Here is a 15,000-nt window from a genome sequence, read left to right on the forward strand (position 1 = left end):
CTTCCACAAATCCACTAATCTTACATTTAAAACTTACACCAGCTATGTAAGACTTAACAGTTGATGGGGAAAGCCCTTGTGCAGACAACCAAGCTATAAACTCCACAACACTTTGTACAGTAGGTGGCCAGTCGCTGCATGACTGATAAGACTGACGGAAAGCATCAAAACGAGCAAGCCCAGTACGGTAGACATGTCTTGTGTTAGGAGCAATAGAAGCGCCTAAGAGCCTGTCAATTTCAAGCCGTAGATTAGCTGCTGGAATGCCTCGGGGATCACTGAAGGGGTCAACACTGCTTGAGGTGCCAGCATACGAAACCGTTCCCACTGCTGGCGAGAAATAGCATCAGCGATACCATTAGCTTGACCTTCAATATGAATTGCCCTACACTGAATATTAAAGAGCATGCACCTCAATACCATTGTCCTGATTAACTCCATAATTCGAATCGATTTTGAAGTTTTTTTGTTGAGAATGGAAACCAAGCCGAGATTGTCTGTGAACAATCTAATTTTTTTATTATGCAATTCTGCTCCCCAAATATAAAGGGCCATGACAATTGGAACAAGCTCCAGAAATGTGATATCCCTAATCACCTCTGATCCTAACCATTTCCTAGGCCAGGAGATAAAAGCCCAAAGACCGTGAAAATAGGCACCCCCTCCTTTACTACCATCTCCCCCAGCACTGTCTGTGAAAAGCTGTAGTTCATCACTGTCCACCCATGTCCTCTCTGGAAAACTACAATAACCATTGAACAGATCTAAAAAAAACAGCCACGTTTGTATGTCCTCTCTCATCCCCTGGGTTACCCTCACAAAATGATGACTCTTTCGAATTCCTGACATGGCACTGTAGAAACGACGGATGAAAGCACGTGCAGGTGGAATTGCCCTAACACAAAAATTAAGGGCCCCTGCCAAAGACTGTAGTTTTCTTAAGGTGACCTTCTTTTTGCCACCAACCTCCCTCAATAACTCCCTCAAAGATTCAAGTTTATCTTGTGGAATTTTTATTCGCATTTCAATAGCATCTATTTCTAACCCTAAAAAGGTTAAAATTGGGGTTGGTAATACTGTTTTATCATCTGCAATAGAAACCCCTAGTTCTGCACACACTTGTTCAAAAACCTGCATAAGGTGCAGGCAATCAGTAGAACTCTCCTTCCCCGCAAAGAAAAAATCATCTAAAAAGTGGTCTAGACCCCACGTTTGACCAGTCTGGTCAGAAAGAACTCTTTCTCTAACTATCCATTCTAAAGCTGATGAAAATTTTTCAAACGTGGCACATGAAATGGAACAATCCATTGGCAAACACTTGTCAATAAATATTTGATCACCAAGTTTAAAACCGAATAAATCATAATCCTGTGGGGAAACTGGCAACAACCTGAAAGCAGATTTGATGTCCATCTTTCCCATTAAAGCATTTGGCCCTAAATCTTGAACAATGTCAATAATATGATCAAAACTGGTATAATGTACCTTAAATAAATTCTCATCGATAAAATGATTAACACTGTTGTCCTTAGGGTGTGACCGGTGTTGAATAAGCCTCCAGGACCCATCTTTCTTGGGCACTAAGCCAATAGGTGAAATTCTTAAAGTTGGTAAAGGGAGATAATCAAAAGGCCCTGCAACACGCCCAGCTAGAACTTCTGAATCTATTTTATTAAGAGCAGCCTCCTCATTACCAAAAATAGACTTAAGATTTTTACATGCAGTATGAACACGTGGACCCTCGTAATGTAACGGGAAACCCGAACGGAAACCGGAAACTAAAAAGTTGACTAGACCCCTATCTGGATGCCCTTGAAGCATATTTTCTAACAACTGACTGTTAATTGGGGTTTGCCCGAGGCCTGACAAATTTGTTGTTACCCTTGTCTTGGAAACTTGTAGGCTGGGCACTGCCTGGCCTGACGGCTGTACAGCCATCCGAGGCTCGAAAGCCTGATGCACAGCCTCCACCAGCTGAGGTGCCAGCCTAGTTGACACCTGCTCGATTACGTCCTCCAGCTGCTGTGGGGACAGGGGTCCTCCCTCTCCTGGCTGTTCAGAACTAGAAGGCCGCTCATGCTGCCCACCACTACCCCGGGCTCCAGCTGCTGGCCGGCCTGAATATGGGGTGGACGATGGCCGTCTCGACTTTCTGACACCTTTTCCTCTCATACCCCGGCCGTAACCACAACACAAAACGCTGCAGACAAAAGGCCTGTCTTCCTTCCCTGTGGGATTGTGTGATGACCTCCCGGAAGAGTTAAATGAAATTTGGAAAAGTAAACTGTAAATTATGAACAATCTAATCCTTTGCTTTAAATGTATGGCTACTAGTTCCTATCTCCAAAGCTGAAGATTTCTCAAGGAGCAAAGTAGACGAAAAGGTCCAAGGGAGGTAACTCCTATACAAATTCTGAGACTTTCGACTAGAATAACGGTCCTCATAAGATAACCGGAATTAATTTGATATGATTAATTCCCAATATGACCTGTCGAGGTCCGGGGATGCTGAACTACATTTCCCGCCTTTTTGCACCTGATAATGATTTGATATGATATTACGCTGTATTCATGTTATTTGTCAGTCCAAGATCAGGCCGTTGAGCTAGGCACACGTCTATGTTAACCCGTTAGGACTAATACAACATTTAACACAACGATTAGTGTTTAGTATTTGTATCCGAGAGACTGTGATGGTAACACCAATAAAACGCTGATGAATGAGACATGTTCTCTACTGAGCTTCCTAGTAAACTGTATCTTCAGCAGTTATCCAATTTGTTCCTTATAAACCTATCTTATAATACCTCTAATATGATATGGAAATCAGAAATAGCAACCGAAGTAGACAAAGTACTTATCAATGATACTTATATTGTTGTTTTATGTGTTAGTAATAAGTCGGGCTAATTGTTTTATTTGTTGGTTTACTGCTATGTACTGAATAGTATTAAGCTATTATCAAATAACCATATCAATATTCATTACTTATTTTTTATTAATCCTCCTGTTAAAATGTAGTTTTATTTCACATTGAACAACAATGTTTGAGCGGTATTGCGTGCAATTCGTTCAATACCTAAGATTGCAAAGGAAACGTCAATCATTCACTTGTACTTTCACACCTGCGACATACCTGATGAGTTCGGCCGCGTCTTTCGCATTTCGAAAACCAACACATATAATGAGGAAAACGTTGATAAAAGACTTCAATCGCCTGTACGTATAATACAAGAAATGAATCCTACATATCGCTATGAAACTAGAAAAACGACATATTATTAACATCAAAGAAACAGACACTACCTTAATTTTCCGATTATGATGTAATTTCCTTTACTTCATGGATTGAATGTTTTGAACGTTTAGATTTACATCTGCTTTATAACTAAATTTACATGGTGGTTGTCGTCGATGATGCAGAAGAGGCTTTCCCTTCTGGACATCTGGTCTTATGTGCCTGAATGATACTTTTCAATGGTTTTATTGTATGACTACATTGTACATTTAGCTGTGGAGCAATATTACGAGTATTGAGCTAAACGGACAACGCACAGATAATGAAGAAGCACGAAGACACTTCTCAATTATGTCTTGTTGCTATTCTTAATGATTCGATGAAAGTCTCAGAAAGTATGGTGACCTCATTTTTTATTCTGATACACGCGATGTCAAATTTACTCAAGCACCTTCATACATATAATCATACATACATGCTTTTTTTTATTTTTCTGTTCGATTTTGCAAAAAATACATTTTTTTAGGAATAAGTTTTTTTAAAATTCATTTAAAAATAAAGATAATGAAATTGCCATGACAAAACATCAGCTTGAGATTTATATCAAACACTGATTCTGCACTTTTTGTCTTCAGTATATCCAAGAGAGAAAATTACATGTTGACTCAGTTACATATATTTACGAACACTGTAACACATGTCACATCAGTTATATATACACCAATTATAATTGGATGGTAAGTTGTAGAACACTGTAAGTTTGTTTCTTAATCAGTACATTGCAGTGCCACAGTTTCACAGTGCTTCTTTGAAGGGTATCTCTGTCTACCAGTCAAATTGTAGTAAGCAATATCTGTCAGTGACCGCTCAGCCTGTGACCGCTCCAGGTACTCTAGCCGATGGGCACTATCGCTAGGACCCCAAGCACTACTCGGCTGTGTGAGAATTGACCATCTCTGTATACAAAAATAGAGAAAAAAGACTTAATTTGGAATCAACACAAAAAAAGGATATTAATCAACTAAGCGATTTTGTTCTGGTGATAAATAGGTATATGAATATGAGAATCACAAAATGTCAGAGACGAAGTATCAAGGCCAATGTTACCAATCATTGCTCAGAACGAAGTCCAAAGAAGACACGGCCTATCGTAGTTGACCTTTATTTGCCTAAGTGACGCCCTATGATATTGAAGGGAATGAGAAACAAACTATACAACTGATAATGACATTCATATAAGCAAATACTAACAGATCAACCTGTTGAGGTTGTCACTGTTATGACGTCATATTTGCCACTTTGGATACCACTGACCCTCAGTTAAAATGACTTCTATTCGTTTAACAAACATACATGATGCATACACTTTTTTGAGCTAAAATAACGATGGTAAATAAAGCATGGAACATTTTTTAGTTTGCATTCAAAACACCCTTCTTAGAATTCGTCATTTCTAATTGGCATTCATATTGGCTATAAATACCACCTGAAAACCGTTCAATGAGTGAATGAATTTATTGGCAAACACACGAATCTATCTTCATACCTGTTTTAGTGTCCCTTGTAATTTGGCGAATTGCCAGACGATGTAAAGAGGTATGGGAATGACAACTGTAAACGAAAGCGCCCAGCCAATGACGCGCGTGTCATCCGGGTATTCGTATGAACCGTACTTTGGTGACTGGTACATGACAAAACTTGTCAGGAGCAGGAACTGGAAACGAACACCACACGAAATCATTTTTGTGTGATATATTTGACATTATTGGTATCTTTCCGATCTTGAGTATACCTAATGATGACTTGTAAGTGCAATGTCATTTTACGGTCATCATAACATATCACTTAAGCACTTTATCATTACTAAACCTCTTCCAAGCAGGGAGGATAGGATGATGAATGATGCTTTTCAATATTTATTTTAATGAAAGAAATATTACTAGATAACACTATTTCGTTTTAGGCTTACAAAACATTATTCACTTGCTTGACGACCAAGAAACCTCTTTTTTTACATTTGTTCTTATTATCCAAAAAATAACATAACACCTTATGTACAAACTCATATTATATTCATATACATTTTCCCTTGTTTTTGTACTTTACTCTAATTTTTCGAGAAATAATTCATCGATTAATTCAATTATTTATTCACAAGAATTTCATAATTTGATTTTAATTATATTTCATTACATACCAGGAACAGGACAGGTGATATATATGCTGCTACAAGTCGGAACAAATGTGGCATTTTTCGTCCATTCATGTCTTTTAATCCATAGTCAATACGATCACCTCCTGCAAAAGCAAAATTGCACCAAAAGTAACCAATACATAAACTATGATTTTACGTATGCGCTGCTCGCCCTTAGAAATCCGATCTAAAAATATTTTATTGGACAATAGAGACTTTAGAAAAAGATTCAGAAATATGCTTTGATAAATTCAACAAAGGTATGTGAGCATATTAGTTATGCCATGAAGAGAATTCATTGTTTTTCCATTTCGAAAAAAAATGTCGAGGAGACAGTATCCTTTGACAATAGTGTGTTGAAGTCAAATATTAAAATAAATTGCAGTATCAATTTGGAATTAACTTTTAATTGTGCAGAAATTAGTATGTAACATAGCGACAACTAACGTTGAAATCGGCATAGATATATTTTTATATTTGAGCTGGTAATTGTAACATGTTTTTGTTGTTGTTGTTCTTCTTGTTTTTAAGTATTGTTGTACACATTTTAAATTGCTTACATACACATCAATAAATAGTATATCCATGCCATAATTATTTGCCTACAACCGCAACAAAGTAAACATTTGGGTCATTTTATTACACTATAATTTAGTCAATACGATGCTATACACAGGGTCCTGAAGTCAAATTTTAACAACATGGAAACACATGTGTGTCATTATTAAACGAATTATTGCGGTGTATAGTATGTAAAGTGTGTATGAACGTTGTGGAATGCCAGATGCCTTCCAATATAATAAATTGATTTGATTAAATTTCTCTCTTACCACACAATCATATTTAATCAAGAATTAGATTTTAAAAACGGAATAAAATGTGTAAAATACATACAAAATACATAATCAATGTTGCACATAACATTTTTAAATAGGATACTTCTAATATTTTCTTTTATAGAAATAAATCGAATGTGTGTGTATTCAAAGAATCAATGATTACTTATGCTTCAAACTTACCATAAAACCACATAATGGCGATAACCTCTAGAAGAGCTATCACTAACACCGACCAAGTTGGCCAATACCAATCAACAAACTGGAACATGTACGGGCCCGCCTAGAAACATTGAGCACATTTTTATTAGTGCATTTCTTATTCTTATTAGTATGAAGGGATGGTCACATAAAAAGCGGGTAAGGAACAATTTGAGGAAAACATAAGAAATGATTATTTTAGCTTCACTATGATAATTGAAGTACAGAACACATGGCTACTGCTCTATAAACTACTCAGACTAAAACATATTCAACATTTCATGTTTCCCATCTTATTTCTCTCCTAGTCCACTTCTGCTTCTCACTTTCCCAAAATTTACCCTTTTAAAAATGTTAAAAATGAACGAAATGTACCCAGAAATATATAGTAATTAGTCAGCACGTCAATATCAAGGTTTCCCAATGTATTCCTCGATCAATTGCTCAAGTATACAATCTCAATAAAGTTGCCTTTGATGAAGAGTTTACGTGAAATGATGTAAAACAAAGCATATTAAGCGACCGGCAAAAATACAATTGATCAACACGATAAAGAATAGCGACGTTTTATTTGTTTCATTGCACTTGAGTTTTATTCAGTCAGTTGGTTGAAACATCTGTGTGACTTGAAGAGCAAAGGGTATGTGCCCCTTCGAGCAATTATCAAATCATTGATCACAATATTATGGAGTAAATCGGATAAGTTTTCGAAAGAAATATGAGAGTTTAAATCTTCTGTTTTTCTACATCTTATTGGAATTACCTCGAATCGGATGTTAAAATATGGTCAAGTCACTATCTCATTAATTCAAAAGAAATGCATATCAATGCGGAAATGAAGGCCTCTTTTGTTTCATAATTTGGATGCATTACCGATAAGTTTTGAGCTTGTCATACAGCAGTTTTCCAGTAGCCTCTAGAACCGAAACAAAAGTCATTATTCCATAAATCCTTACGATTTTCCTTTAGAACGTCATTTAAAAAAAAAAAAGATGCATCGATTGAAAACAAATCATGTCTAACTTCACATTTTGTGAATACATGTATCTTTTTTTACCTGTGTGCAAAATGGGAGGTTGCCGAGAAACGAGAAAAGGCTGACCAGAATCACAAGAATAAGGTGCCTGTGTCGACCTAATCTTGAACTAAATCCTTCCATACAAGACACCACGGTCTCCGTACAAACAACCTACAAACATCGGTGAAACAATTATCAGTTCAACAATGATCACAGAAACTATAGAGAAATTGTAGCATGTTGATGCAGAGAGCCCAACATAATAATAGTTGTTCTGGCTCAAAATGGCCATTTCGTTCATTTATAAATTATATTGATTGCCTTTGATCTATTAAGATAAACGTCCAACATTAATTCGAAAAAAATACCATTGTGAGTAAATACAATGTATAGAGACAAAACATTATGACATACTTGAAAGCGTTGCTTATTTACATTTTTTCTTTTTTATAAAGTATATTATGTAAACCGTGTCAGCATAAACATACCAGCTACAAAGTTAGGGTCAGAAACACTAGCCAATATGTCGCAGCGGTACATATCATAATCTGTGCCATATGGTCAAAAACATACATGGACAACAACCACTGTAAGTATTAATTAAAATGATAAACTTCACTCGGTGTTCGTCATACCTGTGCGTCAATTCCGACAATAGTGATAGCGAAGAAAAACATCACTGCCCAGATATAAGGCGCTGGGAGGTAGGTCAGTGCCCGACTGTAACCCACCATACCGATTGACATGCCTGTATCACAAAAGTAAAACATGTGATCACTGAATTAAACGTGAGTTGTTTTCTCTGAAGTGTATTGTATAATAGAGACATGTACATTATTTTGTGTGGCATAATCCGTTAACATTTAAAAATGTTCATGCTCTGCACAATTCCCTCGCATTAAAGATTTTCAGTTCGTTCAATCCGTATCGATTGCAAACGGCTTTGCATATACATGGAATATGTACAAATGTCCAACTATATAAAAACAGAAATTATTTAATTACTTTTTAGTAAATAAAAATGACTTATTTCTACACAGTGTTAAAAACAGTTATTTTAAAAAACAATACATACCTGACTTAACAACATTCTCAACAGGAATATTAATCTCTTTCGCCATAACACCTATGACGGCGAAAAGGACGACGCTGCTAAACACCGATATACAAACATCCCCAATGGCGCCAATAAGCACATTTCTGCAATAAAAAAAAACATAATCAAAAAGTATATATGTACCAACAATAATAACAATAACAAATATAAGCTTGTATCGTAATCACGCTAATGTTAACATAATATTTTCCACTGCATATAACCCTACCAAATATTTTTTAGAATAGAAATATAATGTGTTTTACCTAAAATCCTGTAGGCAGATTTCTTTTTTTTACAATGATTAATATAAACAGCTTTGATGCTCAATATAAACAAAATCCCCATTCTCTTTTATATGATATGAGTCATCAAAGGGGAGAAACATACGAATTTCCAATTATCATTCACTGTAAATATCAATTGCAAATGTTAAAAGTTGATTTATAGTTGTTTTGATTAATTCATGTTTGTACAGATCGTTAAATCATTATAATCAGCATTACGATAATAAGTGAAAATCACAATGGTAACAATATGTATATATTTATAAAACAGTAGTATCTCATGAATATCAGTATTTTTGTATATCTTCCATGAAACAAGTAGTAAAGTTTAATTTGTATCTTTTTTGCTGATCTGGGAACGTGCATAAGGTAATTGTGTATGCTAGGAAACCAGAGTACCTTATCAAAGATCGTGTCAAGTGTTTCTGATACTAACTGACCGAAAACTTAGTTCTAAAAAGAACTGATGCTCGAATTCCTTTCAACAGTTTCAAAAATCCTATGCAGATTATTTTGTATAGCATCTTCTATAAACATGTAATATTAACAACATATATTAGACAAACATGTTCAAAACTTGAAAATATATGTTGATCTGATCTAACACAATGTTTACTTGTGAGACCGGGGTTAATTTTGCGGTATGACATGTTTTATGTGAATGATCATTGTGCTACGCCTTCGTTTGGTTTCATGCTAAACAAAGGCAAATGTAGCCCCATATTATTCACATACATTCCGTTAACTAGCAAATCCTTGCCCCGAAATTTCTACGATATCAAGATATCAAATATTCCAGCAGTGAATAATACTGATATAACAAGATATCTAGGAAAAACACATTATACTTATCCTTACCTCAGACAGTTCGAGTGAAATTTCACATGACTTCCCATCACCAATATGCCGCCCCAAGCTGGACCGAGACTGTAGAAAGCCATGAATGTTGCCTCTAGCCATACCTGTCAGATTAGTTTCATTTGAATTATAGAATCGTTACATTTCACTTGGTACGATGTTGTCAAATCACATAATATTACAGAAAATTGTATACAATTTGTTTTGTTGTTTTGTCTTTATAACGAAAAAGCGTTATTGTTTATACTCTTTTGTCTTGTAAATACTGTATGTATCATTGAACAATAATAAACAAACCTTGGAGTCAGACAGTCTACTAAAATCAGGTGTAATCAGGAATAGTAGACCATCTTGGGCGCCATTCTGAGTAAACGCTTGAATCAGCATTGCCAAACCAATTAACGGAGGAAAGAATGTGGTAAAAAGCATCATCTGGAATATGGAGACACAAACATATAAGTAATGGGAAAGTCACGGCGGATTTATAGAATTATTAAGACAGATGCTATATATTTCTTCTGTAATGTCTTTCCATCTAAATGTCAAAATCTAATACCAATATGTAATACTTATTACCAGTTTTGATGATGTATTTTACCAATCAAACTTTTAAACACTGCATAACTATATTGCAGTACAATATCAATTTATACATTATTTGTAGCAAATATACCAACTTTTCCAACGGACTTTACACCCTTCAAAAGACCAATAATGACGATGACTTTGAGTATAATTGTCCATAACACGAGGCGCCATCGCAGAGAGCCCACCTCATTAATTCCACCTGACAGCGATAATATATTGTACCTGTAAAATACATAACCATGATTAGTTTGCGAATTCGGTGATATAGAAGATAGTTTAGTTATCTTATATTTTGTGTGATAACTTAAGGATTTTATTTCACTTTTTGCATGCTTTTATTTCGATTGAAGACTTTTCTTAATATTTTACCAAAGAAAAATGTTTAACCAAAATTTAATAATTTATTTTTGGGAATTTGATTCCTAACAACAACAGCTAGGGTCATAAAATGACGGACATATATGAAATATACCTCCATTTAAAAAAAACATTATCTTATGTGTTGTGTTTTTGCTGCATTGCGATAGTGCGGGTCTGATGCCGACATAAGAGTGCTACCTCGATTAAATACCATGCTGCATACATCAGGAACAGTATTCAAATGGATTATAATATGCTGCCAACGAGTGAATTACTTCTTTACGCTACCAACTAAAAGCTGAACAATAACAGGGTTAACCAAGCAAGGCGTTTGGAAAGGGAAATATAGTCATATCAGATACAATAAATAAAAAAAGGTTAGGTCAGAATTAAATTGGTTATTTGTGTGACTCCTTGTTAAGGAAACAAAATAAAATTAAAAAATGGGGGTCCCAAGCTCTTATGAACCATTCGCTTGGTAACAGCTGGTATACTATTCTTTTTTATATCCCCGATGTTCAGGGTTTTAAATAAGAATGAATAATTCGTTCAAATAAAACAATACGTCTATTCATATTTGTACTGTAGAAATTATACATTGTTTGTCATACGGGACAGCGACAGTTTCATAAAAAAATGATTGCGCTGAAGACATGGCAAAATGACACGTACATGTATCTGGGTCTTCAACTGAATAAACATGCACTTACTGCCAAAATTCTTCTTCTGATGAAACACCTGTTGAATTGTCTTGGTAACTGGTTGCATTTGTTGTTGAGTTCCATAGGCTTTCATCGTTGTTCGAGGTCAAGAATATTTGGGATGCTCTACATGAGTTGGTGTTCCATGTGTGTCCACAAGATGACCAAGGTAAGTCAGTCGTAAATGACTGTCTAAGATACTCAAGTAGCCAGTAACGCATTGTAGATACATAACTGATGTAACCTAAATTCAGTAGAGCGATAGAAATACCAATCCCTGGGGAAAAAAAGTTGCTATGATAAATAGATCTATATGGAGATACTTTCGAGAAATAACTGATAATGCAAGTAATGCAAGACATACACCTGTAGTACTGGACACATAAAGAGGAATTACAGTGGCTGTAACACAATGTTAGTTGATGACTAAAGACTTATGCTATGAAACAACTGTGCATTTCAGGAACAAAAATGATAATGCATGTAGATGTAGTCGTTATTCTTGTTATGAATATGAGATTAGGAAATAGATTATATAAAGGTGTGTTTCTTGCTCCAACTATTACCTTTAAAAAGTGGTGAAAACTCCCATATCTGAAACACTCCTTTACCGGAATACTGTCCAAGGAAGATTTCAAGAAAGTACAAGGGTATACCACCAGCAATCAGTGTTAACCCGTAGGCAACTAGAAACGCACCTGTGTGGGCAATCAGAGAATGAAAATGTGTTAGTACCCTTGTCGCTCCAAACTGAATGGTTTTCTACTGAACAATAACGTATTCTCACACGTGCGGGTTCTTTTTTCAATAAACAAAGAGTGAATACCGAATTGTTAACAATATAACAATTCGAACACAAAATCGATAAAACTTGGTGGCGAAATATGAAAAGAGGAAAGATTTTTCACAGAGCAACTTAAAAAGTACAATCAGAATAAGACCAGATGTTCTGGAAGGATAAATATCTTCTGTTTCGTTGATGATAATAATATATAACTTGGTATTGATGCTTTCCATATGAGATACTTTTTCACTTCAAAAATATGAAACTAACCGAAAAACCGTGAGTATGTCGTCAGCGAGTTCTGTCTGAGGATTCGGATTGATAAATACTAGTTAGGACATTCAAATATTACGGGTTAGAAATGTACATCCTTTAAACTTGACCATGCTTATTGATTGCGTGTAACTTTCCCAGTAATTCCAACTGGTAGAAAAACTAATTGGATCTCAAAAACTCAAAATGTCATTTAACGTCACTTTCAACAAATAAATCATGTTTACATACGCATCACAATCGATTTCCAACAGCTGTTACGCTATGAAATGCACCAAAATATATCAATATTTTATGGGAAACATTTGAATCAGAGCCTCCGGTAACTAGCTCCAAATATAACAAATAAAACTGAAAAAAACCCTCAAAAGACGTGTGCCTTCATTTTGTATTAACATCGATAGAGGTATATCAATGATGCTGTCCGCGAGTATAGGGTACATTGTATCTGTCAGCAAATTACTATACACTGAAAGTATATGTATAAGCATTAGGTATAATGTATTAATGACTTTTGAACAACTCTATTTTGAGAACTCCTTCTCGTAGTGGTTTTCTCTGTCTATATAAAATAAAAGACTGGTCGTTTGACCTATCAAATGTGTTTTTTGGTTTGAAAAGTGTAATTTATAAAAAAAAAAAAAAAAAAAGTATATGGACATGAGCTATACTTTCAATAATGGTAATTAAAAAGTATAAGAGATATTTTTCTTATTCTATTTCATGATATATTTAATATAAACCGCGTAAAACAAAAGCGTCGGATATCAACTTTTCTTTGACAAGATTATGATAGTTTGCATTGTGGATACTTTTTGGTCGTCAAAACATTTGCTTCTGCATTGTTACGCGTATATTAGTGCAACATTAGCGGAATATCTCAGTTCAGTTCAGTAAACAAGGTCAGTACCTCCCAAATCACCTGAGATAGTCGATTATTTTATATTGATTGTTATTGATGTAGCTGAAAACATTCTTATAAACAACTCATAATCTTGCGTGTGCACCAACTGAACTTTGTTTGAAGTTATATGAAAAGTAACATTGTCATGGAATGGTGTACATGTACAGTTGGAAAGTTTCGTTTATTGGCAGAAAATATTTCATTTGACCTAAAAGCTATTCTGCAGCAATCGTGAAATATTTACAAATGTGTAAATTAGATGGACGTGAGCTATGCTTTCAATAATGACAGATCATAATAGCATTATCAAAAACAGAATATTGCTACGTTTTTTATCTTACAAGAAATGCCTTGTGTGCTTTGGTAGAGAATTACAGTGAAACTATATTGCTGCACATTTCAAATTTAAGCTCTCAGACCTGGACTTAATTTGTTTAAGGAGACGTACTGCAAGTGCATCTGATGCTAGGATCCAGGCATGAAATATATATTTCAATAAAGAAGTATGAAAATGAATCGAATGATTCTAACCTACCCCCTCCGTTTCTCCATACAAGATAAGGGAATCTCCAGAAATCTGACATTCCTGTCGAGCAGCCTATCAGCGAAACCACAAATTCCGCTGTACTGCTCCATGTTATCCGTTGTTTTGACTCGCTGCTGTCTAACGTTTCGACATCAGCATTCTGTTCCTTTAGATGTTTGTCGTTGGCGTCTTTCTTCATGCTGATAACACTGTTCCTGATATTGAATATCAAATAAAAAACTGAACATTTTCAAAACTTTTTGAAAGCAATGTTTGGAAGACGGTTTCAAGAAAATAAAACCAGATTAAAAGTCTCGTCTAGGAATTCCTGTCCCACTGCACTGTTGTTTTTCTTATATACCGTAACCTCCCCTTAACTTCCGTTTGGATAAAACTGTAGCTCAGTTAAGCCTAGACACTTCTGTTGACCAGGTCACTCAGTCGGTTAGAGCGATAGTACATTACTCTAAAGTCCAGGGTTGGAATCCCTGTTTAACCCCACTGGTATTTTACACTCAGAACACTGCTGTTGATTATGTTTTGTGTATTTTATCTTTATTATTTCTCATACAAGTCGGCAATGTATGGTTATCTTTTCAGAAATGCTTTATCAAAGCTGCAGTAATGCAGTAACATTTAGCGACGGTAGTCGGCAATGGAACAGGGATCCTAACGTATTATGTGCATACACCAGTAAATGTTATTGAAACCAGGCCTCCTAATCATTGCAGTTACCAACTGTATATAGATATGTTCGTTGGAGTTTGTTTGTAAACCTTATATAAATCCAAGGTTATATTGGGTATCGGAGTACAGATATATTTGCAATTTAATGTTTTAAATCCCCTAGCGCCATGGCATATACATTGAGGAAAGTATAAAGGGAGACGTTGTACGATTAAACTATGCTAAATTCACCCAAGGAGATATTTGTCTCTGCAAAACTGCTACGTACCGACTCAATAAATATTCTGCAATCAAATTCAGTGTCAAACAAAATATATTACAACAACATATGGGCAAGTCTAAAATTGAGAATATTAAAGTATTCCGAAACATATATGAGTACGGAAAATGTGTCTATCGATCTTAATTATTTTACAAAGATTGGCTACCTACGATGGGTATTTCGTTCT

The 15,000-nt window shown here is 35.3% G+C and overlaps 1 protein-coding gene across 1 annotated transcript; it reads right to left on the bottom strand.

The window, feature by feature from the left end:
- Nucleotides 1-4,005: 4,005 nt before the first annotated feature.
- LOC110442667 (sodium- and chloride-dependent glycine transporter 2-like) lies at nt 4,006-11,456 on the bottom strand. The gene is made up of 11 exons (XM_021486372.1): nt 11,387-11,456; nt 10,406-10,538; nt 10,026-10,160; nt 9,729-9,832; nt 8,563-8,687; nt 8,123-8,235; nt 7,527-7,658; nt 6,452-6,551; nt 5,436-5,536; nt 4,785-4,952; nt 4,006-4,194 (listed from the first exon to the last, which is right to left on the bottom strand). The coding sequence occupies exons 3-11, from the start codon at nt 10,158-10,160 to the stop codon at nt 4,006-4,008; spliced, it is 1,167 nt and encodes a 388-aa protein (XP_021342047.1). The 5' UTR covers nt 10,406-10,538; nt 11,387-11,456.
- Nucleotides 11,457-15,000: the final 3,544 nt, after the last annotated feature.

The sequence above is a fragment of the Mizuhopecten yessoensis genome, unplaced genomic scaffold, assembly GCF_002113885.1.
Source record: "Mizuhopecten yessoensis strain PY_sf001 unplaced genomic scaffold, ASM211388v2 scaffold716289, whole genome shotgun sequence".
In the NCBI taxonomy this organism is placed as follows: Eukaryota; Metazoa; Mollusca; class Bivalvia; order Pectinida; family Pectinidae; genus Mizuhopecten; species Mizuhopecten yessoensis.